The following is a 25,515-nucleotide window of genomic DNA, read 5'->3' as shown; positions in this document are numbered from 1 at the left end:
GTGGATGCTTTCCAGTTTAAGGATAACTTTGAAATGGATAAAAATTATTATTTTATTGAACTGACTGTTAATTCTGGAGCGAGCAGGAGTGATGATGAGGAAAGAGGGATTCCTTCCCCTTCTTTGGCTCTTCACACAGACTGTTTTTCTGCAGACAGCCAAAAGACAAGTGGACAATACTCCTCAGACTACAGGCTGAAGTCAGAACACTGTATTCTCTTTAGTTTAGCCAGTTTTTGCAGAATCTAAATTGCAGTCATCCTGGCAGATAATACTGAGAAACAGCCTTGTTGGAACCTGACTAAAGAAACCAAACTCTGCATTTTAAGTGTCTTAGAATCTGCAGTTGTGACATTGATGGCACAACGATTGATAAACATAATTGGTTGGATGTCAAACATTTATAATCAACACAAACGTCCAAAACTTAGATACACAAACTAAATAGCAGAAATACAGACTGACTGATGAAATAACTTTAGATGCAAAGATCAAACTGCTATAATTGGATGTATGGTCTAGATGAGCTCTTTTTTGTTAAGTTTCTTCAGATTAAATTTAAAATGAATTAGCCCTATACAAATAAAGATAAACTGATATTCTTCAGATAGTAGATCTGCAGTCATTGGTGGTCTGGGATCAGCCTTAAATATTTTCATCAATTTCCTCTGTACTAGACTTGAATTAAAGAATCTTTATGATTATGATAGAAAGACTTTAAAACAGTCTGTGAAATACAGTTTTAATATTCTGTCCTGCTTTTCTCCTCCTGTAGTGTTTCACTTCTCTCAGCGGTTCACCACCGTGGTCCCAGAGAGCTGCATGCTGATCCTCCTGGGTCTGGTCCTGGGTGGGGTTGTTCTCATAGCCAATAAGAAGCAGCTTTATCAGCTAGAGCCCGCCCTCTTCTTCCTCTTTTTGCTGCCCACCATCGTAGGAGATGCAGGGTACTTCATGCCGGCTCGTCTCTTCTTTGACAACCTGGGAGCCATCCTGATGTACGCCGTGGTGGGGACGCTGTGGAACGCCTTCTGCACCGGATTCTGTCTGTACGCTGCCAAACTGCTGGGGGTCATAGGTCAGTCTTAGGTCACACTGAGAGTACATGACAGAGGTTTCAGCCAGCAGATGGCTGTTAGTGTCCAATATAAAAGGAGAGTTCACGTGTAAAACCAAAACTCCACCTTCAGTTTTCTATGATACATCACATATTATGTAATGACACATCATGTTAATTAGAATGTTGTTGTGATTGAATAACTAGCAGAATTGTTTAATTCAGACAAACTTAATTTAAAAGCCAAAGTTTGTTCCTCATGTTTGGACCAAAAGTCAGGTGTTGAGTTATTAACCAGAGCTCAGTAAGTCATATATGCCATCCTATTTTCATTGCTTTTATTTACTCAAATAAAATTACATCATTATTTGACTTATTTTAACTTGGCTTTTTGTTAGGATTTATGTTTTACCTTGTAAGATCTAGTCATTATTTCAAAATGTATATTCCGTTAAAATCAGGTCTGAGCATGTTTTTCATTTCAACACATCATTAAAAAGTTTTATATTGTAATTTTGATAACTTATTCATGACAGTGTTAAAAGAAGTGGCCAAAGTCAAGTCGGTGGATTAAATTTAATCAACGCATAAATGTGATATTTAACTTTTTTTACACCAATTTTATCAAGTTTGAAAAACCATTTGAAAACAATGATTGCATGTTGATACATAAACGATCAAACCCAGCACAGCACAGGTGAGCTGGATAGTGTGATGTACTTCTCTGAAATACAATTATTTTAGCCTGGACATAAGAGCTAAGACCTGCAGACTGCAGGTAATGTGAGCAGAATCTTCTGATTGAGTCAGAATCCTTCTGCAAATTCTGTCCCAAAATCAACCTTGAAAAATATCACTTTTGAAACAATATTGAACATCTTTCAATGAGCCACAAGGTTAAAGTTCATCAATGACTTTTTTCATGATGAATGAAGGTTTTCTTAATTTATACCTGATGCAGCTGTCATTTTTACCTTCTGCACTCACATTGTCTAAAGAGCAAGTTAACTTGCTTTTCATCGTGTTCATGGATTTGAAACCTCTCATGGATAAGATGACGTGCAAACATCAAGATTTAAAAGTAAAATACAGAGTCCCTAATACTAAGAAACCTCTTGTACACAACTATGTACCATTACACACTTACAGAAGGAAACATTCTGTTTCTGTTAGTCTAAAGCTCTACTTTATGCGTGCTTGCTCCAGTGCATGTTCTAACAGAACATGCAGAAGCACACACATAATCTTTGGTTGTGTTAGAGCCACGACCAAAGATATCACCAGGATTGAGCGGCTTTCATCTGGGACAGCCTGAAATCGCATGGTGCATATCAGGTGACAGGGTAGCTAATGCTTGCCATCCACTTTGAAGACAACATAAATGGAAATTTCAAGTTTGATTTTATCCCGGCAGCTCTGCAAAGTGTGATGCTAATATGACACAAGATGTATTAAATATGGGCTCTCTTTAAGGACAGGTGGGACTAAAGGGAGTTAGGTAATTAAGAGGAAATGCAAAGATGTTCAAATTAACCATGTGTATCTCCATTACGTCTTTCAGTGATACTGTCAGTGTTTTTTTAAGTCACTGAGATTCAATAGTTAGCCTCAAACATGCAGTGGAAGTCCCACTGACAGATTGATAAGACTATCTGTTTGATCCTGAAGCTTTTCCTGTTTGGCTTTTTATTTATTTATCTGTTATTATTTTCAGAACTTTAACAGTAAACCTGTGATTGTTCTGCAGATGAGCGCGTGCAGGCAGAGCTGATGGACTTCCTGTTGTTTGGAGCGCTGATCTCTGCCGTCGACCCGGTGGCGGTGTTGGCCGTGTTCGAGGAGGTTCACGTCAACGACATGCTCTTCATCATTGTGTTTGGGGAGTCGCTTGTGAACGATGCAGTCACTGTGGTGAGGCACAAATACACACAGCACTTAGAAATACATAAACACATCACATGAAGTCAGCTCACAAGGTTCTACGGCAACAGAGAGGATTACAAGGTCAGCTAACGACTAACTGTGTTTACTGTTTCCTTCAGTTTCTCCTCATTTGTCCTCAGATATTTACTCCGCAGCCATGTGCAGCGTGGAGTATTTGTAGTAATACGTAACAGTTGGACCTAAAACAGCAGGAATCAGAATCAAGATTAATGCCAAGTAGGCTTCCAAATACCTGGAATGTTCCTATTTTGTTGTATGACAAGAAACGGATGCAGCATGAAAAGATGAAAAAAATATTATGGTTTTATGGAAAAACACACGGGATGAAAAGCTGCTTACCTTGGACTCCTAATATCTCTTTATCCAAGCGATTCTACCTCAGACCTTCCCTACAGTCAGCACAGAGAACATTTGCCTGATTTACAAAGAAGACATTTCCCTCTGACTCCAAACACAGGCTGTGAAATCAAATGCTGTTTTCACTCATTTGTTAGTTGTGTCTTATGTTTAAATCTCAAAGAGAGGAAATACAGTTATATATTTATATTTTCTTGACAGAATTGTTGGAACTCTTCTGTTAAAGAAAGAAAAAACCACAATGGCCACAGAAATAACTTGAAACTGACAAAAGTAGTAATAAATAAAAGTGTAATGAAAATTAACTCAGACATTGCTTTTGAATTCTGGTTCAGTAGAGTCGATTTCAAAATACAAACTGAACCTGGCCTGGATAAACTGATGGTGCCCTCAATTTAATATTTTGTTGCATGACTTTCTGAAGCAATCACTGCAATCTAGCGATTTCTGTAACCCTCAGTGAGACTTCTGCACCTGTCACAGGTATTTCATTCATTATTCTGTTGGAGGACCCATGACCTGCAACTGAGACCAAGCTTTCTGACACTGGACAGCACATTTGGCTCCAGAATGCCTTGATAGTCTTGAGATTTCATTGTATCCTGAAGATTCAAGACCCCCTGTGCCAGATGCGGCAAAGCAGCCTCAGAACATAACAGAGCCTCCTCCATGTTTCACAGTAGCTACAGTCTCCTTTTCTTTGGATGCTTCACTTTTGTGTCTGTTAACATAGAGCTGATGTGTCTGTCTAAACAGCTCCAGTTTTGTTTCTTCTGTCCAAAGGACATTCTCCCAGAAGCTTTGTGCCTTTTTAATATGCATTTTGGCAAATTCCAGTCTGGCTTTTTAAGGATTTGCTTTCAACAGTGGAGTCTTCCTTGGTCATTTTCCACTATGTCCACTTTGGCTCAAACAGCGACGGATGGTGCGTTCTGATACTGATGAACCTTGACCTTGCAGTTCACCTCTAATCTCTTTGGAAGTTGTTCTGGGCTCTTTGATTACCATTATCCGTCTCTTCAATTTGTCATCAATTTTCCTCTCACAGTCACATCCAGGGAGGTTGGCTACAGTCCTGTGAACCTTAAACTTTTGAATGATATGTCCAACTGTAGTCACTGGAGCATCAAGCTGCTTAGAGATGCTCTTATAGCCTTTATCTTTAACATTCTTGTCCATCATTGACTGCGTTTACATGGACTAAGTATCCCGTCAAGGAGTCCTATCCTGGTTTTTATCATATTCAGGATACTGTGTTTACATGCTCACAGAGAAACCTGGTTATTCATATCCCTGTATACATGAGAAGAACTAGTGTTCTGGTTTCTGATCACTTAATCATATCTGCACAGATAGTTGTGATGTTATTTTAAAAACACCAGAGGAGGTACGTTTGAAAAAAGGATACGCTTTTGTTTTGAAAGTACACCAGAAAAGTCACCGTTTCTAAATGTGAGGACTGGGAGGAGTTGACGGGCTGTGCAGGTCGCTTACCGAGTGCCGTCTTTCCATCTTCAGCTCACAGAGCTCTAACTCACGGAGTGAGCCGTCATTTTCTGTCTCCACAGTGAACATTGCTCACGATTCATTCATGGCTGAAAAGTTAAACCGTTCAGTTCATGTTTTATCTAAATTTGAGCGCGTTTTTACTGCTGTCAGTACACAAACTGATCTGCTGCAGACACAGCTGCTCAGCTGTCACTCTCTCTGGGCAGAGCAGATCAGCTGTTCCTTCGCCACCCAGACGCAGTATTTACAGTATCTGACGTTAAGTCAGAGTAAGTAAATTCAAAGTTGCACCTGTGCAGGTAGTCTACAGCAGCCACAAAAACAGGATGCGGCATATACATGACACAGTATCCCGTTTTCCTTTGGAGTTCTCCAGGTAGCAAAACCGGGTTTCTCAAAACTGGGATACTGTAATATCCCAGTTTCTGAAGACGTATACATGCACAAGAGAAACCGGGATACTCAAGAAAAACCTGATAGGAACCGGGATACTCAAGACCATGTAGACGCAGTCATTGTCTTTCTAATCTCATGGGACAACTGTCTCCTTAGCTTTCTGTGGGCCATGTTCAGTGTGGAACAAACAGCACAGTGGCTTCTTTTCACCCTATAAATATTCAGATGGACTGATTACAAGTTTGAAGACACCTGTGATGCTAATTACAGGACACACCTTAGTTTAACATGCCCCTCTGTTTTTTTCTTCAGGTACCATAATTTTTGTCCAGGCCAGTTTCATTAGTTTGTTTTTTAACGATTCTTTTCAACCACAAAGGAATTGGATTTTTATGGGTTAATTTTCAGTAAGTTTTTATTTATTATTACTTTTTTCAGTTTCAAGTTATTTCAGTGACCATTGTGGGTTTTTCTTACTTTAATGGAAGGGTACTAACAATTTTGTCCATGTGGTCCTGAGAATGGAGTGCAAAGTAAAGACTGATGCTGGTCTTTGCAGCCAACAACAGATCTCAGCAGCTTCTGCACAGCGCTCAACATTAACTAGGCAGCTTTTACACTTGTGAGAAAAAACAATTCCTGCAAAAAAGTTTAGCTCGGAAGCCAGGTTTCATTATTATGACTGTCACTGTGATGTCAAATGGACCACCACATTTTTTGTAGTGTCAGACATAGACGGGCCAAAACCAAAGGACTTTGTTGTTATATTTCCCATTTTGCGGCTCAGTAGATACTCCAGATACCCAAATATATCTGCAAAAACACGATAACACATCACATATGAAGCCCAGCAAGACAGCACCAAGATATTTTGTTCAAAAAGTACCAACAATATAAAAATACATCAGCAAACTTTAAAAGCAATCCATTGAAAGCAATGTTTTTTGTCCAAAACAGTGTTATGGTAGCTAAAGAGCTCAGTAAATGGCATTCAAGCTCGCATTACTTTTTAGGAATCTGTTACCTTAAACAACCTATATGAGGAGGAAGCATTCTCTCTACTATGGACTGTTCTTAGTTTTGTTGAGTGGGGATGTGTGCATTTTGACCTAGCATAAAGCAAATGTATAATCTAAAGCAAATATTTACCTTACAGGATTTACTGTAGGATATAATTCTGAGTCAAAGATATGCATCCACATCCAGACATTCCTCCCTCTGCTCCCTTCTGCTGTCCTTTACCCACAATGATGAAAGTAAATCCCAAACCCAGCCTTCATACTGTATATAAAAACATCAGAGTTTGTCTTGCATAGAGATCAGAACCAGCTATATTTGGTTTATTTTTCACAACTTAAATCAGCTCTTTCTCAATGTTTCAGTGACCTGTTCACTCAAACATGCTTATCAGCTGTTTCAATAAAGCTTTTGAGCTGCTGCTGTTGCAGAAGGAGAGGCTTTATACTATATTTAGGGTTTTAAACATGAGGTTTCTATTTGGGCACTTGGAGCAAGCATGTGTAAGAAAGAAGAAGGACCTAAACTTTTTATAGAGTATGGTTGTAGGAAGGAAGATTTAAACATTTAAGGGACGTATTGAAAGGCTCTGTGCTTATTAATAACAGAATGAACTGAGGGACACATTGCTCATTAAGTTTAGGGTCTGGAAATGTGACTTACAGTTGGACTGAGGATGTTAGAAATAGTTGGATTGAGTAAAACTGTTTAACACTAAAGTCAGGGAGGTGTCCTCTCTGTTCAGACATGTGTTCATACTTTTTGAAGTCACTAGCAGGATTTTCACACTAACGATGGATGTCTGATGAACATAAAACAGCGGCAAGAAGAGTAAAGAAACTTCACATTTACTCTGTAGCAGTTTGAGAAAGCAGAGATTAAATAGTTCTGAGCAGATTAACTCGGCACTTTTCTAATCCTCAGCAGCACTCAGAATATGAGCTAAGCCCAGCAACAAATGGAAAATCCAAAGTGTGGGAAAACGGCAGCTATGACCTGCAATCCCAGGAAGAAAGAAAGAGGAAAAGAGAGGAGAGACTGCTCTTTTTACAAGGCTCCTCAGTGGACACACTTAAGAACCTCAGTCATTTCATCGTCTGTTTTCTACAGCTAATGACGTCACAGCAGCTCAGCCACATTCCCCAAAACCGGCCCACTGAAAACAGACTCAAACACCATCACACAGTCTTTGATACTCCAGGAATACTTCATGTGGCTCTGTGTTTAAATGGCAAAGAAACAGTTTGACAGTGCTCCCCAGAGTCATGGAAGGACATGAAGAGCTCCCCAGGTCATTGGGGGTCATGCCCCTGCCTCTGGAACAGTTAGCATCACTACTGTATCATATACGCTGATACTTGTTCATGTGTTTGCTGATCCAGTTTCTTTGACAGTCGGCGAATCATTGCAAATAACAATATATCCTCTTGTCAGGCCTGTTTGATAAATTTGATTTCATAAAAGTATCAGGTAGCCTATGTATGCCATAGGTAACTTTTTAGAATTGGAAAACAGTTCCACAACAGTTCATTTTACAAAGTGATGCACAGTTAATAAGAGAAGGTCTGGGGGAGGCTCTCCCAGGCAATTATACATATCCAACACTAAATCTGCAATCTGGCAAATATTTGGGTGAAAACTTGAAGTGGGAATAGGAAAACAAAAATCATTACCAGTAGATCAGACTGTTGCAAGATTCATCCATCCATCTTCTTCTGCTTATTCGAGGCCAGGTCGCTGTGGTAGCAGGTTGAGCAAGTCAACCCAGACATCCTTCTCCCCAGTGACACTTTCCAACTCCTCTTGAGGGATCCCAAGGTGTTCCCAGACCAGACAAGATATATAATCCTTCCAGCGCATTCTGGGTCTTTCCTGAGGTCTCCTTGGAAGTGCCCAGAAAAACCTCCAGGAGGCATCCTGATCAGATGCCTGAACCACCTCAACTGGCTTCTTTTGATGCAAAGGCTCTACTTTATTTCTGTTTCGTTTTGTAAAGTTTTCCATTAATACGGGATTGTTTCAGGAAATATCTGTGTAAGCAAGGAACCACTGAAAACGACTGAAAACGCTGTAGTATATATGCCAAGCCTGTACATGGCGCTGTATTGCTGCCACGGAAACGCACCAAAAGAGAGAAGATTACAGAAAACTGCTCCTGGTAGCCCTTCTGGTTGTTCTCCGTGGTGGATTTAAGAACATCTGGTGTATGTTGTTTGCTGGCGTGGTAAAAAGGAGCATCAGATTTTGCTGTTAAAGCTGTAACAAGTTCAATAGCTTCTGCAGCATGGACACAACCCTGTAATCCACCATTTTTGTTTTGGTTTGACACAAGCATGCAGTGTAAGTGGGCTATGTTATGTGTGATGTAATCGTTTCAAGAAAGATGTGGTTGACTGTCCACATGGAGACGAAACGGTAGTCGTTTATGGATTTGTTCACTCTAGGCCCAGTTTACAGCCTCCCAAAACGGCGTTTCCGTGTGGATGAAATGCCGATATGACAAAAAACTCCAGAACTCTGTCTCCATGTTAACGGAGCCTTAGTTCCCTCAGGATGTCTGAACTCCTTACTCATTCTCTAAGACTGAGCCCAGCCAACCTCTAGAGAAAACGTATTTTTCCCACTCGTAACCACGATCTCATTCTTCTCTGACCCAGAGTTCATGACCATAGGTGAGAGTTGGGAGGTAGATTTACTGGTAGATCAAAATTTTTGCCTCCTGGCTCAGCTCTTTTAATCACATCGCTCCTGTATAACACCCGCAGTACTGCTGACGTCACACCAATCTGCCTGTCAATCTCACACTTCCTTTTGCCCTCACTCGTGAACAAGACCCCAAGATACTTAGACTACTTCACCTGAGGCACAGACTCACGTCGCACCTGGGGTAGCAATCCACCGTTTTCCGGGCAGAGAACCACAGTTTTGCACTTGGAGGTGTTGACTCTTGCACTGACTGCTTCACACTCAGCTGTAAACCATCCCAGTGCCTGCTGGAGGTTCCCTGCTGAGGGTAGCAGCAGAACCACATCATCTGCAAACAGCAAAGACAGAATTCTGAAGTCCCAGAACAAGAAGGTGTGTTAAGGACTTACATTTGATTATTTGTTGATCCCCAAACATTAAGTTGTGTGTTTGAAGGACTTGATTTTTTGGTCCAAAGTACATCAGTAACAATATGAGGACTGGCTAAAGCCATTTTGTATAAATTGGCACATCAGCAGAAATCCATATCATGGTAAAGTTTTCTCGCTGTTTCAAGTTAGATGTATGCAATTAAATTATGTAAGCATGCTTGCATTTCAGAGTGTCTCTCTGTCTGGGGTTTTAGCATAAGCTGTGTGCCGCAATGGATTGACTCAAATCTACACCAAGATGATGCACAGAAGCAGGCTGTGGCTCTGATTGTAGTCAAAGGTTACCTTGCAAGGCAGATGGATGTGCCAGACTCCATCTCTGTCATCAGGCAAATCCATCTTTGGACCAATCAGCATCATTTGACAGGAACTAGGCAGTAGCTATTCGCGAATCACCTCCAGTGCGGTGACTGGCTCGGCTATAGCTCTAGCATACTGTCAATTTTACCATAACTTCACCATATTTCTGCATGAAGCAGATTTAAAAGAACACTGAACGCTTTTCATGGTGTTAATTTTTTTTTTTTTTTGTTCTTCTGCCGACCTGCTTCAGCATGAGTTTGTGAGAGTTACAGTGTGGTGGTTAGATGTACTGTGAGTGGTAGTATGCAATAGCTGCTAGTGGAGTGATTAGCTCGGACTTAGCCACAGCTGCATTTTTGTCAGAGCTGGACAACATGTCTTTATTAAAACAAGGGCCGAGAGCAACACTGAAGGATTTTCATCACAGAAAAGATGTTTTTCGCTCTCCTTCCTGGTCTGCTTTGGCATGAATATGCTGTCATTACAGTGGGGGTCTTCCAGTGTACCCAGTGGCTGCTGCCGCATTAGCTTTTAGCTCAGATGTAGCTGTAGGAAGGCAGCAGTTTAATCGGAACTGGACCACATTTCTTTTAAAATGAGAGCAAACAGCCATACAAGAGGCCGGTCTTTGCAAAGGAGATGTTTTTGTCTCCTGACCAGCCTTTGTATCAGTATTATTTGTAGAGAAGCTCGGCCGTTAACAGTCAGCTCAAGAGCAGCACATGCATACAACCTCATTTTGTCTTGTCACTCTGATTGGCCCGTCATGAATGTGACGGGACAGAACATTCCTCCAATCACCTTCCACGAAGAAGTTTTTGAAAAGTCCTGCCCTTCCCAAACACTTTCTCTGGGAGCTTTCCCTGATGACTGTGAGATACATCCATGCAGTAGAGATATGAAACAGTCTATCTGTCAGGTCAGGTTAGGTCCAAGGAGAATCTGTAAAGACTTCAAATCCTTATACTTGCCTCTACTTTTAGCTCTGATAAGGTCTTGATAATAAAAGTCCCCAGCAGTGATATAATTTCATTGCCTTTATTTTGAAATGACCATATCAGAAAACAGAGCAGTATGGAGAACCGCATGCGGATAAACCTTGAAACCACAAAGATTTGGTTCAAGCTTAAGAGAACTGAACCTGGACTTAGTAAAGCATCTATCTGTCATCTTTGTTTTATGTCACAGAGTAGACCAGCAGCTCCAGCTCAGGCACATACGTTTTAATAAAGTTTGAGATTTAAGAAGCTTATTATGGATTGTGTTCTTTGTCTTTGGCAGTGCATTAAAAAGAGAAGGAGAAAGTCCTTCAAAGTGTTTGAAAAAGCATAAGTTTAAGTAAGTGCGTCTCATCCTTGCTGTTTCTACGCAACTGACAGCCTCTAAAATGCAGCCTTAGGTTTTCTTATTGAAGTGAAAACACAATGAAATGAACACATCTCTGTACTCATTCATTCCTCTAAGCTGTAGCGTGTCTCCTTTTAGGTTCTCTATAAAGTCTACATTTCTTTTGTGGAAGTTGGAGCAGAAAATGTCCAGACTGCAGATTATTTCAAAGGAGTGGGTGAGTTCAGACAAAGAAACAGCAGTCATCACTATCAGACTCTTCTGTTTCTCACCTGTTTTCTCCTCATCGTTCTCTGCAGCCTCCTTCCTCATCGTCAGTATCGGGGGCACCATGGTGGGTCTGGTATTTGCTGTCATCCTTGGCTTCATCACTCGTTTCACGAAGAAGGTTCGGATCATCGAGCCGCTCTTTGTCTTCCTGCTGGTTTACCTGGCCTACCTGACTGCAGAGCTCTTTTCCTTGTCTGCCATTCTGTCGTGAGTTTCCCCCACTAGCACAATCAAATAAGACCAGGATAACTGTCCTCTTCTGCTTTTAATCAGATGTCATTGCTACTTTTGAAGTTTTGTATGCAATGAACATGGCATGAACCCCTATTTCTAGATTTCCCACAATGCAAGAGAGCAAACAATTTCAGGAAAAGGTCAAATGTAGATCTGATGAGAGGCTCAGAGCTGCTTGTTAGCATGTTGATCAGCTGTGGAGGAAAGATTTTGACCTTTGCTGTGATAATTTGATTTCCTTTGAGAGATGCACAAGTCCAGAATAGAATAGAAAAGTGAAAAAATGAACTGCCCATCAGAGGTTGCGCTGGACTTTTTTGTTGTCCGTCATTTTGATGGAAAGGGTCGTAAAAATTTCATCATGCCATTTTACAATCCATCATTATAATTTCCTCTTTAATATCTGTAATATGATATAATTTAATATGACTTTATTAGTAGTGTTTAATTAATGAAGCACCGTTTCTAAACTCATATTGAAAAAAACAATCTTTGAGGTTTTGCATTTTAATGGCACTGAGAGAAAGATGAAAACAGCAGCACAGCGTTTACTCCTCATCATTTTTACGCGGTGACGGTGGAGCAACAATCCCTGTCTTTAAGTAAGCAACTATGAACTGGGCTATTGAAGATATCACGCACAGTTTTAAGGATATTTTTAATTTCAAGATGTTGTGGTTTGACGACCATAGCTGATAAGAAGTTGTTAAAAGGCTGCATTGTGGAGCGTTGCGCATTTGTCTGCTCCACAGGAGTCTTATCTGAAAAAACCTCACGCACTCAGACCTAGCACACTGAGTTAGGTGCGTTTGTATTTGCCTTGACTGCGAAAATTTGTAGAATGTGGCAAATAGTTTCATACTGTGATCCTGTGTCTCTGTCGCTCTTTTAAAATCTAGCTTCATACAGAGCTTCATACAGCACACGCTCATGCGTCATAGTGCAGAGACTAGTTGGAGAGATGGAGAACAACTTTTTAATTCTGTCTCTGTTATGACCTGTGAGTCGACTACAAATGTATCCCTTTAACAGTTTTATTTCCATGACTGATATCCACATATTACACGGGAAAACTACAGTGGATATAGTGAGGTTTTGGGGGGGGGGAGTGAGAGAGAATAAAGCAACAGGGGCTGATCTGAATCATCATCCACCCATCTCCCTGTTATATTTCCATGGCATGGTTGATATTCACATAATAAATGAGCAAACTTTGGTTTTTAAAGTGAGGTTTCAGTGGTAAGCAAGTGAGGTGGAAGCAACGGGAACTGTTTTGAATCATCGGTCAACTTGGACACATACGAAATTTTGCAAAAAATCGAACCTGTTCCCAAAAAAAAGTGAAATAAAACTACAATTTAGGCATCAGTGTGCAGACATGATTAGAACAACATGAAACGGGCTCATTGTGCAAAGGCCTGATCACTCTGCATGCCGACCTGTGGACTGAGACACCTGCAGTAAGCTCTCAGTGCACTGTCAGCACGGAGACCAACGCGCTTTTACTAATCTACGGTGTTGAGGTCAGTGATAGAGCCGACTGGCTACAATAGTTTAAATAGATTAAATAACCTCCTTGATAGTCCAAGTGTGCTTAATTGAAAAGATCAATGCATCTGTCTGTGTGTGTGCGCTGAAATGCAGGCTCATCCTCATCATTCCAGTCTGTCAAAATGACGGACAGCCTTCAAAATTCTCCTTCATCCTTCAAAAAAACCCGTCAGTGACGGAGAATATTCAGTTAACGCGACCTCTGCTGCCCATATCCACAGTCTTAAGAGGAAGTGTTTGATATAATAAAGTTTTTTTAAAGTTTAAATTCAGAAAATCAATTTTGAATAAAGAGAGGGACAGACCAAACAGAGACTTAAAGCTCTTGTAAGGAATTTTAAGTTTGTTTCAGTTCAAAAACCTGGTTAAGAACTCATCAGGGCTTTTTGTCAGGAAGTATGAAGAGTGGGATGCGACAGACCCAGAAAGACAACCAGCAAAATCACAAACAATTAACTGGAAAAGGAGAAAAACAAACAAAAAAAAAAATAGCAAAAGGCCAAAAACCAATAAGCTCCCGTTCTTAATAACACAGCGAAAAAGGGGAAACCAAACCATAGCAAGGAACACAAAGACCACCAGACTGGTGTTATAAGAGGAACAACAAGGTTGGGTAACAGCCTCCAGCATCATAAACTTTGACCCTAGGACTGTGATTATCAACTGGCAACCTGGGGACCATATCAGGCCCCCTAAAGACTCCCCATCCGGCCCTTAAACGATGAGTTAATTCAGAAAATGTGAGAAGGGAACAAAAGATATTTTAGTTTGAAGGGTTTTTTTTGCCTTTACATCCTCACAGCTATTAGTCATCCCCAAACTGATCAAGATTTCTGGAATTTTTATCAGGAATGACTTAATGTTTGATCTGTTTTTATAGAAATCCACCCATCAGCCATTATAAGGCAAATGATTCATGATAAACACAAACTTATCAGTCCATTCCTGATTAAATCTGCACATTTGTTGTGTCAGCTGTCATTTTCAGGCTCTTGAAGAGTGTAGATTTCCTGCCTGAAAGTCATAACAAAAAGCCTTTTTTCCTGCATGTTTTTTTTTTACCAATCCATATAAGCATCAAACCCAAAGATGAACAACATGGCCACCCCAGAAATATGTAGCTAAGAAATTTCAAGTATCTCCTTGTAGCTGGCTGTGTTATGGGTAATAGGAACTAGTCTCACTGTTAAGGACTAAACACACTTCCTGCTGCACTGCAGTAAATATGAAAACATCAGAAAAGAGTTCATTCATCAAATCAAACAAAGAGTTCTTCACTGTGATTTACTAAAGGATGAAGACAAAATGACATACATGTTAGGAGAGCACAGAATCGTCTGTGTAGACACTACTAAATACATCCGATCCTGCCGATCCTGAGGGACAACTCAGTCAAACACACTGAATTTTATTATTTTCATTGACTATCAATGTTGTCACTATAAATAACACCACAAACATACAAAGAAAGAATGCATATCATCTTACTAATTTGGTAAATCTTAAGGTTATATTTGGTCTTAAGGTTAGTGATGCCAGTCGTTGCTAGCCTTAGAACCAACTAGCTATTCCTTAAATATCTTGGGGACTACTGGCTTTCCCCCTGACTTTCTTCAGTCATATGAGCTTGTAAGTTTCCTGTCAGTGTTTATGTATGCAGAAAATGAAAAACTTTTAATGCAGATTTGTAGAAAGTAAAAAACTGAGCCAGGTCTGTCCTCATGATGGGAGAAAAACTTTAAAAATGTTTGCTAAATAGAGATTGGTTCAGTCAATTCTGATACAAACCAGGGAGTCAGGAAATCTAAAACCTGAATGTTGTACTACAAATCTTATACGATTGCCCAATATTATTTGGGCTATGAAAATGTTGTACAGAAACCAGAATACTTGCAAAGGTTAATCCAGATAGAGGTAGTCCACTTTATTAAAGCTGAATCCATAAACGTGGTTGAGGAGGAAGAGAGATGTTTTCAGTGGTTTGTTGCTTTGAGATGAATTTGTTGTTTCAAGGGATTGTCTGTTCTGTGATCTTTTTAAAATGAAGACTGGATGTGATACACATATGTTAGTTCAAGCAGATGTAGGTCTAGAAAACAGGACATGTGATAATTATGTCTGTATGGCTCTCTCTCAACCCCTCAGTATGACGTTCTGTGGTATCGGTGCTAATAAATACGTGGAGGCCAACATTTCCCAGAAGTCTCGGACAACAGTAAAGTACACCATGAAGACTCTGGCTAGCATTGCAGAAACCATCATCTTCATTTTTCTGGGGATCTCTGCAGTGGACAAATCCAAGTGGGCATGGGACACGGGCTTGGTGTCCTGTACGCTCATCTTCATCTTCATCTTCAGAGCTATGGGTCAGTGGTTGACTCTGTTGCTTCCATTTGTTTTAAAGACACTTGCTGTGAAATATTTTTTTTTAACATAAAATGAACAATCTCCAATATAATGTCCCAAAAATCTCTCTCTCTGTGAAAGCTGGAGGACTTTCAAAAGCTTTGGCCTTTTCAGTTTCTGTTCAGGATTTGACCTTTTAGCCTTAAAGCTAAGAGATAGATAGTGATGCTTTTCGTTGCTCCCTACTGTCCAAGCAAAAAACATCACAATAATCCCAGACAAACCTTTGCCCTTTAAGTCTGTCCTATCCTCAAGACCCCTGGACCAACATCTGATTTAAAATGTAGAGCTGTATGGAGGAAGCTTCTGAGTTACAGCATGATGCAGTAATTGTGTTATTAATTTACCAATACATTTAGTAGCCGTAGCTTTATTTTTTGGGAAGCTTTGAGAACATTAAAGAACCATCATTTTTATTGTCAAGTAGACCTTTTTGTACTTTTCCTTATTATTTCCTGACCTTTAGTAACCTCTGTGTTTCAGGTGTGATCGGACAAACCTGGGTTCTGAACCGTTTCCGCCTCGTCCCATTGGACAAGATCGACCAAGTGGTGATGTCATATGGCGGCCTGAGAGGGGCAGTGGCATTTGCTCTTGTGGTGCTGCTTGATGCCAATCAGGTCAAAGCCAAGGATTACTTTGTTGCCACGACGATTGTGGTCGTCTTCTTCACGGTCATGTTCCAGGTAGGAACAACAATAACAACAAGCCTCCTGTACAGAAAAAACTCCAAGATCCTATGTTGTATGTTTGTATGTACTATGTATGCATGTACAGTGCTCTGAAAAAAAGCATTAAACCTCTTCCTGATTTCTTTTTTTCTTTTGGGGGGTGGGGGGGGTTGGGTATTTGTCACACTTGAATGTTTCAGATCATCAAACACATTTTCATATTAGACAAAGATAACTCAAGTAAATAAAAGAGCAATTTTAAAATGTTTTTTTTTTATTTATTAAGGGAAGAAGCCACCTAAACCTACCTGGCTGCCTGATTGTTAGGATGATGTTCTCTTCATGAAATGCTGTGTTAAATAATATGCCTGCTGTAGCAGACGAATATGTTCAGCTTTTGGTCAGTCCACAGAATAGTTTCCCAAAAGTCCTGGGGATCATGAAGAGTTCTTTTTTCTGAGTGAAATATGAGATGAGATTGTGTGTTCTTCTTGCTCAGCAGCAGTTTTGACCTTGGAACTCTCCCGTGGATGCCATATTAGCCCAGGCTCTTTCTTGTTGTTGAGTCATGAAAACTTACCTTACCTGAGTCAAGTGAAACCTGCAGGTCTTTAGATGATGTTCTGGGTTATTTTGGACCTCCTGGGTGAGTCGTCGATGCGGTCTTGGAGTAGTTTGATTCCAACCTTCCTGGGAAGGTTCACCACTGTTCCAAGTTTTCTCCATTTGTGGATTATGGCGCTCACCATGGTTCACTGGAGTTTCAAAGCTCTAGAAATAAGACAGAATGGAATGAGTCAGTTTCGCTGTGGCCTAGTCAAAGCATGCACAGTTACTCCCCACATAGGGTCAGGTGGGTTTGTATGGCTTTTTTCCCCCTGTATTAAATAAAATAGTTATTTAAAAACAGCATTGTGTATTTATGTAGGTTATCTTTGTCTGAAATCAAAACTTGTTTGATGATCTGAAACATTCATATGGGACAAATATGCATAAAAAAAGAAATCAGGAACGGGGTGAATACTTTTTCACGGCACTATATGTACATTAAATCATACAATACATACATATAGCTCTGTTTATTCATGTGTTGGGGTCTTTTTTGGCTAAATCTGGTAGTGGTGCAATGGTTCACAGAGGATACAGGTCAGTTAATAGTTTGGATTTGGGGTCACAGATCTATATAGGCTCTGTTCATTGAAAAGAAATATAAACATCAAGTCCCAAATTTATAATTTATGGTTTTCCACCTTTATTTCTTTAAACTAAAAGTAGTAGAGCTGACAGAAGTAGAGCTCCTGTTCCATCTAGTGTTTAGGCCTACCTGTAAAAGTTGGTATAAGCTTTGGTTTATTCAGTATGAGACAAATGAGGGAAAATTTAAAAAAGAAATAATCAAACTAAATCCATTTAAAATGAGACATGTTTGATGCTTGTCTTACATAATTTTAGGTTTATGGTGCAGTCACTTTTAGATCATTTTAACCACACATATTTGTTCATTATTTTAGATTCATGCTTCTTTAGTCAGATAGTGTAGTTCTTGTCAGATATACTGAAGTATCCACTCAGCAGAGGCAGATGGGAGATGGTGAGACAGATCACAGATAATTAGAGTCTATTAAAGAAATCCTAGCATTGATCCGAGCTAACGGGTCATCATACCGGGTCCTGGTCAGCCTCAGTCAGGAAAGTTAATCCAGATGCAGTTCAGGGATCAGTGCTGGACCAGCAGACATTCAAAGGTCACTGACAGACACGCTGAGCTGCTGCAGCTTTGAGGAGATGCAGAACACAGAGTATGAAGCTGCTCAAGTTGCCTAGCAACTATGATGATGTCATGATCTTGATGACCTTTACCCACCTGCTCTTAAGCAAAAGCAGTAAAATACTTTTAGACACAACCATGAGTGTCCTGGTGATAATCTCTTCTTATTAGTAGTAGAGCTGGGGTCTGGATATTACTGGGGGACAAGCTCTGGTTTCTGTTTGTAAGACATGTTTGTCATCTAAAAAAACAGTCACCAGCCACTTATTAGTAACGGACGTTTTAGTGATTTCGAGCCCCAGGGAAAGACAAGACATGAGGCCGTTCCCCATTTCACTGAGAGTAACTTTCAGAGCCACATGTTCAGTGTAATATGCACATGTAACCACCAGCATTACTCATGACCTCTTTAGAAATTAAATTTGAAAATTACAACAGTGACGCTGACGACTACTGATAATGCATCAGGAATCTGAAGGGTCGCCCAATTTAATATGATATATAATAGATTAGATTAGATTAGATTAGACTAGACTAGACTAGAGTGATACTTTATTTATCCCGAAGGAAATTTGAGCAACCTTGTAACCATGTCTCATGAAGCAATACTTGGCCACACTTAGAATCAGTGCTTCTAATAATTCTTATTCATTTTAAGCCATTTTATTTTATAGAAGATAATCAATTTATTAGAAATCTCTATAGCATATAGATCAACTTTCCTTCATTTGCTTGGATATAAAGGCATTTGGGAGTGTTTGAGAGCATTGAACCTTGGTAGGTTGGCTAGGGTTATTCCAGTGGAATTTTTGCATTTTCTAGCTTTGCTTTGATGCTTTTTTTAATGCAATCTGCTATCTTATCCTCATGTAATATAACGATAACAATTTGGAATATGTATTACATTTTTTATGCCGTCTGTCATTAAATATCTAATGATGGGGGCTGGAAAATAAGCTAAGTGCATTTCTGCAATCATTAAGCTGGCAATTTAATAGCAATAATAGCCTCATAATAGCAATATAACTACTATGTACACATTTTGAATATGCTGTAGTTAATGCAGTGTAGTGATAGTTCTGTTTACCTCCCATCTGCTACTGTTTGTTTGTCTTTTGTCTTTATCATTACCTGCTGGTGTTTCTCCTTTTTTCATTCTGCAGCTATCTGACTTATTGAACAACAGCACCAATGACATAATGAAGACAAACACAGAACACATAATTTAACAAAATTTTTGTAGCTTGTGTCTAACAGCAGTGTCTAACTTACAGTTACTACACGTTTGGAACAATCTGAAGAGACTGAGTTTGGAAACTCCACTTCTACTCCTGCAGTAACTTTTGTCATTATGCATATCGTGTGGTTTAGCCAGAGTTTTTGTAAGCTTTTCACCCACAACACTAACCTCACAAAGCAGATGGATTTGCCTGTTTCTGTGTTTTTCACTGGCGAATCCATCTTGTAAAGCTCTCGTCTGAACAGTTTGGGCCCGGTTAGAAAGTGACAGGACCAATCAGCACCTATGGGCAGTACTTTCAGGTGCGGCAGAGTCGTGATGTAAGCAAGCAGCAACAAGAGGCTGTTGCAATGATGGCGGAAGAGATTAGCGTGGATGCTGCTAAAGCGCCAGTTTTATCAGAACTTGACAACATTTCTGCGTTAAAAGAAGAACAAAGAACAGCAGTGAGTCGTTTTCTTTTCAAAACCACAAAAGTCGTGTACTGACATGTCTTCAGTCACCATGGTTCACGTTATGCATCTGACACACCAGATGGATGTGAAACACAACCATCTGGTGTGTCAGGTTACCACAACACACCTATTAGACCAAAATCACAAGTCACACCATATTCATATCCATGGAAATTATCCACTGTAAAACATAGTGCAGTATCTTTATTAATCATACAGCTGTGGTAATAAGGCACTGTTACATATTCTCAAGGCACACCTAGACCTGCCTAAAGGCACAGCATTTGAGAACCACTGGGTTAAGCAATGTGAAAGAGAGAGACAGAGAGAGAGAGGATGAAAGTAACACTGAACGAGCGGAGGAGAGGTAAAGGGGAAGAGAAGCTGACAGTCTGGCAGGAGTTTTAGATTCTACAGTTTATTCCAGGATGAATCAAAAGCTAGGGATGCACGATATTATCATATCAGCATTGGCAGACATCAAAATGTCTGCTGCTATTTACAGCCGATATTTGGGCTGTAAATATCAGCAGATACCAACTGGAAATTTTTGATATATATACTAACAAGTTAGGGGAGTTTTAGGCAGGCCCGACAGATCCATGCCAGCCAAGCTGTTTTGTTTTTTGTTTTTGTTTTTTAAACTCTAAAGTGTGTTTTAAGGGCTGAATTTTGTTTCTTTGCTCATCCTTGAATTTTTAGATTCCCTGATGGCCTGAAATGCATCAGATAATCACCTCCATTTAACAAGAAGAGTTTCGTAGTTGTCTTCTCCTCTTGGGGATGAACCACACAAGCTTGCACTTTCATTCTACAACTGTGCATAACTATGTTTTTATTTTAGTAAACTTATGTTTTTATTTTAACAAAGTTAAGATCCATAAATACGAGAAATCACAAGGAAAATGGTTCATTATTTTGGGTATGTGCACTAATGGCCAACAAGGGCAAACGATCTGCAACAGCTGAACTGTGTCTTTGGTGCTGACAAGTTTACCCTGCCCAGGACTCATGACTACTGGGAGAATAAAGTTGTCAGGCCTGGGGCAGGGAGTTCTTGGGTGTGAAGTGTCCTAGTTTGATGACAGGGAGTGATACTAAACTGTAACCAAGCTATTGACAGCCTGATGAATCTGAATTCAGACTGTGGGAGTGGTTAAAGGTCACATATTATACAAAATACACTTTTTCACGTTTTTTTTTTTTTTTTACAAAATATGTGGGACACTTTAGATTCAGTCCTGCTCTCCTTTGTTAGACACATTAATTGTACACTGTTCCTCACAGTGTTTTTCTTGTTTATTTGATTTGAATTTGTGTGTTTTTGACTTTGCTTTGTTTGTGTTTGCAGCATATTCCTAATTTTAATGCATTTGGGCTTTTTACAGCCTGTTTTATCTGGTGTCAGTTTTTGTTTTGAAGGTTTGCGTGTACTTTTAAATTTGAAGCCTTTCTGAATATGCTCCATGCTGGCCTTAACATGTGCCGTTTTGGCCATTGCCAGTCGTTTCCTCTTGTCTGCCACAGTATTATCCACTGCTGCAGTAATGCAGGGTGAAGTTTCTGTTCAACATACCATGCACAGTTAAAGTGGAACTCACTAGAAACAGATGGCATGGAGCTATTGACCTGTGTTAGTTACAGTAAAGTAAAAATGCATTGTAGTTTAATTCAAACACTTGCCAGTATAAGTAGGGCCTACATGGTGCTGAAGATGTTTTTATGAAACAGGCTTTTAGGTCTCAGATTTCAGCCAGTAACAAGATTTTATCTCTGTAGAAATCTTTCATGTTTATTCTAGAGCCAGTAAAACCCACTTTGATGAGGTTTATTTATCTGAAGTAATCAGACATGTTTACTTTTGTTAATTTCTTACCCCCCTGTAATATCATCACCAAGTCAGAGACTAAAGTCTGGGACAGGAACAGCTCCTCCACTGAGATCTCCATGAGTAAATAAACACTAAATCTAAAGTTGTTATAAACATGTAAAACACAAATTTGAACCTCCTTTGCCTCTGCCTCTCTCTGAGTGTTTCTATTTTCCCATCATCTATCAGAAAGAACTGAACACAGAGAGTAAATGTCTACTGAGCTGTTTACTTTTGACTTATTCCTGTGATTCTGTGTGGATTCTGGGCATGCCTGCCAGAGCCTTCTGTCACTGAAAACAGGACCAGCACTTTCCATAGTAATGAGATGCTAATCCTAATTATCAGAGTGATTCGAAGATTAAAGTGTGTGGGTGTCATCTGTTCCACCTCAAACAGGATCATGTGATTATTCATCTGCCTTCTACTCTCTGAGGAGGAAATAATATGAAGGTGCTGGCTAATGATGCAAGGCAGGATGAGTAGCTAGCTTAATGAACTCCATTAAAGTGTTTAAAGTTGGAATCAAAATATTCAACCCCCACTGTATATCAGGTGGCTTCTCTAAATTTAACTGAAAATGTAAACTTAGGATTTCTCCAGTATCAACCCCTGAACAGAATCCTTTACAACAGCTCAAATATGCAAAACCAGTGTTGTTTCTAGAACACCTGATGAACTAATCCAGGGCTTCATTCATGTCAGCAGGTTTGAGCTGGAACATGAAATACCTGAACTGTGAGAGTTTGTTGAGTGTCATGTTTGACTGCATGTAAGAAATATGGCAAAGTCAAAAGCATGGTCAAAAAAGTTAAGGGAAGAGATCATTGCCCTTCACACACATGGAACAGAATACAAAAACACAGCAAAGACACTGAATGTTCTAGAGACACTGATGGAAATATGGTTCACAGATTCAAAGTTACAGGAACAGTGGTTACACTGTCTGGACAGGGCAGAAAAAGAAGCCACCATGGCTGCTACCAGATATCTGAGAAGGCAGGTTGTGAAAAACCCTCGAGTGACTGCAGAAGACCTCCCAAAAAATTTGGTGACAACAGGGACTGAGGTTTTAGTGAGTACAGTAAGGTGCGCACTGAATGTAGACTGTTTCCATGCCAGAACTCCAAGACGTACACCACTACTGACCCAAAAGCAGGAGAGAAGTCGGCTCCACGTGCTCAACATCATAGAAATAAGCCACAGAGGTTTTGGGATACTGTTCTGTGGAGTGATGAAACAAAACAAGAACTTTTGGGCATGATGGATCAGCATAAAGTCTGGAGGAAGAAGAATGAGGCTCTCTGCAGTATGTTTCAAAATAAACTCCACATAAGTATTAGCATGGTTGTTTAGAAAAGTATGCAAGTGTTCTGAAAGTCCCATTATTTCACACATTACTGACTGTTTAATGTGTTTTCACTGATGTCCAAGAGTCACTGGGGTCACCTCCTCAGGTTAGTTAAATTAGAACTCTTGATTAATTTGGGAAAACTGAATCCCTGATGCTGTCAGAGGGGGAACAGTTTGCCTGAAACATCCCAGTTAAAGACACTTATTAAACTTTGTCTGGTTTGTCAGGACCAGGGCACCAGATACCAGGACTCAGCAAGGACCTTACAGAGAAGATAACGTAATTTAGTTAAGACATTTAGATAAAAGCATGACCAGTGTTTGCTAAATTGAGCGTAATTTTTTCTAAAACCCTCCTCCATCGGTGGTTAGCCACCATCTTTTAAATGGGACATGCCCTGTAGTTAGCCACTGGGAGAAACATAATTATATATTCCTCTATTTTTGAAGTGTTTCCTGTTGTATCTCTGCATTGTACACTGCAACAGGAGATTATTTGATTAAAAATAAAACTATTGTATCATTATTGTAACATTTTAGATGGAGAAGCCAAAGCTAATAAAGCCAGACTGAGTTTCATCTCCCTGCAGCTCTGTATCTGTGCACGGTTGTTAGTAAGAGCTGCACAGGTTAATGAGTTTTTGTGTTTGCATTCATGAGACTTCCTCTGTTCATTATCTTTAGTAAATAGAGGCTGAGCTGTTCTCTCAAAGCTTATTCAGAGTCTTTATAACTGAACCATTTATTTAATAAAGATAAATGCTATAGTGACGTTTAAAGAGATCAAAGTGTGGTTTATTTTATCATTCAGAAAGAAGAGCAGGAGCAATTTACCAGCCAAACGGTTCCTCTGTGCTCCAGGGCCATTCATGTGGACTGTTCATTGGTTCTTTCTTTGAACTGATATTCTAGAGATATTTGGGGATTTGTGTGAAGTTTTCTCCCTCTCTGTCTGAATAATCATACTCTGTCTGTCTCTGTTAGGGTCTGACCATCAAACCACTTGTGAAATGGCTCAAAGTTCCTCGATCAACCAGCAGGAAGCCAACCATCAACGAGGAGATCCATGAGCGGGTGAGTTAACTTCATCTTCTTCTGCTCTGACCTGACTGAACATTTATTTGATGCATTAACTTGGCTTTGATTACACCCCGGCCTCCATGTTAAGTACAGGTGGATTTTTTAATAGAAGTCTGGATTCCTAAAGGTACAGTTCCACTGAAAGCATCCAATCCACACAGTTATGGAGTGTGCTTACTGTTTTTTAGAAGCCTTTCAATTAAACTTAGCACCACAAGATATATTTACTAAGCAGAGAACCAACATTTCTGTTTCACTGATGAATTCCAAATATTGTTCGAGAAAATGTGTTGGTGCTGCAAGTCCTCACAAAATGCTGCTCTATGTAGCTGAAGACCAGAAAGCATCACCACTTTAAAAACAGCTTTTCACCCTCAAAGTGTGAAATTTCTTCATAAAATGACAACTGTGGCTAAATAAAGTTACGAGAGATAGTTCTCAATACTATTCTCCATGTCCTTTTGGTTATTCATGCTCTTGTTGGTGCATGTACATGCATGCACGCACCCAAGTCTGACAAACTGGCATTCTTATGGCATTTTCTCTTTGGTTAAAGTCATATGATGCACATATGTATGCTCATGCATAAGCATACATGCATGAACATGTATGTGCATGTGCACACACTAGCATGGGCATGTTTCCAGCTAGCAGTGAGGGGTTATCTTTCCCCAGTGAGGGTGGCAAGGCAGTATATCTGGAGGATTTTTAAAATCTGACATTGCACTTGAAAACGTGTTTCATCAAAATCAGTGTTGCCAGTTATTACTGACTGATGTTTGGCTTGGAAAATAGTAACAATTTCAACAATCTTATTATCTCTTAGATTGTTGAAATTGTTCATAACATAACTGTTGATTGTTCTTGGATGATTTCAGGCATTCGATCACATCCTGACAGCTGTGGAGGACATAGCAGGCCTGCAGGGATATCACCACTGGAGAGACAAGTGAGTCCATGTTGGTCTGTGTCAGACACGTGATGGTAAAGCATCACAGCAATGTCTGGATACTAGCATAACGTTCTAGCGTATTTTACCTTGTGTTGATGTTTCTCATACTGGAGTCCTGTTGGCCTAAGCATATTTTAGAGGTCTGTACAGGAAACTTGACTTTTTTTATGTAAACTTAAAAAAATTGTTCATGCATGATTCCAACACTAAATTTACAGTGATAATTTCAATTTCAAAAAAAAGTTTGGTAATCCACATTTAATGTTAAATAATCCTGATGTAAATGCAGTGTTTAACTGTGTTCAGCTCTCGACTGTTTGAGTGGGTATGTCCCAACAGCCCTTTTTAGGTTCCACAATGAGTGAAATGATTATATTTGTCAGCCATGATCAGAGCTGCTAATTTGTTTAAAACTAAAGAAAGCCTTCATTTACTACTTCTGTTAACAGAGAATAAACGGATCTATCCATAACCAAAGCAGACAAAGAAAGCATGACCCACAATTCCTTGCTTCAGCTTCATTTAAAATGGCTAACTTTTAACTTTAATTCCAACCTCCAAAGATAAAGATTTGTAGTGTTTTGCTGATGTTGAAAAT

At 39.7% G+C, this 25,515-nt stretch overlaps 1 protein-coding gene across 1 annotated transcript in view; it reads left to right on the top strand.

The window, feature by feature from the left end:
- Positions 1-25,515, top strand: part of slc9a5 (solute carrier family 9 member A5) — a 54,588-nt gene that overhangs the window by 15,528 nt on the left and 13,545 nt on the right. The window contains exons 2-9 of the mRNA XM_041788735.1: positions 776-1,078; positions 2,805-2,968; positions 11,206-11,284; positions 11,367-11,544; positions 15,268-15,488; positions 16,012-16,214; positions 23,870-23,959; positions 24,844-24,914. Coding sequence (XP_041644669.1) covers positions 776-1,078; positions 2,805-2,968; positions 11,206-11,284; positions 11,367-11,544; positions 15,268-15,488; positions 16,012-16,214; positions 23,870-23,959; positions 24,844-24,914 — 1,309 coding nt within the window. The remainder of the gene's footprint in view (positions 1-775; positions 1,079-2,804; positions 2,969-11,205; positions 11,285-11,366; positions 11,545-15,267; positions 15,489-16,011; positions 16,215-23,869; positions 23,960-24,843; positions 24,915-25,515) is intronic.

This window comes from Cheilinus undulatus, linkage group 1 (assembly GCF_018320785.1).
Source record: "Cheilinus undulatus linkage group 1, ASM1832078v1, whole genome shotgun sequence".
NCBI lineage: Eukaryota > Metazoa > Chordata > Actinopteri > Labriformes > Labridae > Cheilinus > Cheilinus undulatus.
This window is presented reverse-complemented; position numbering and strand designations above follow the sequence as displayed.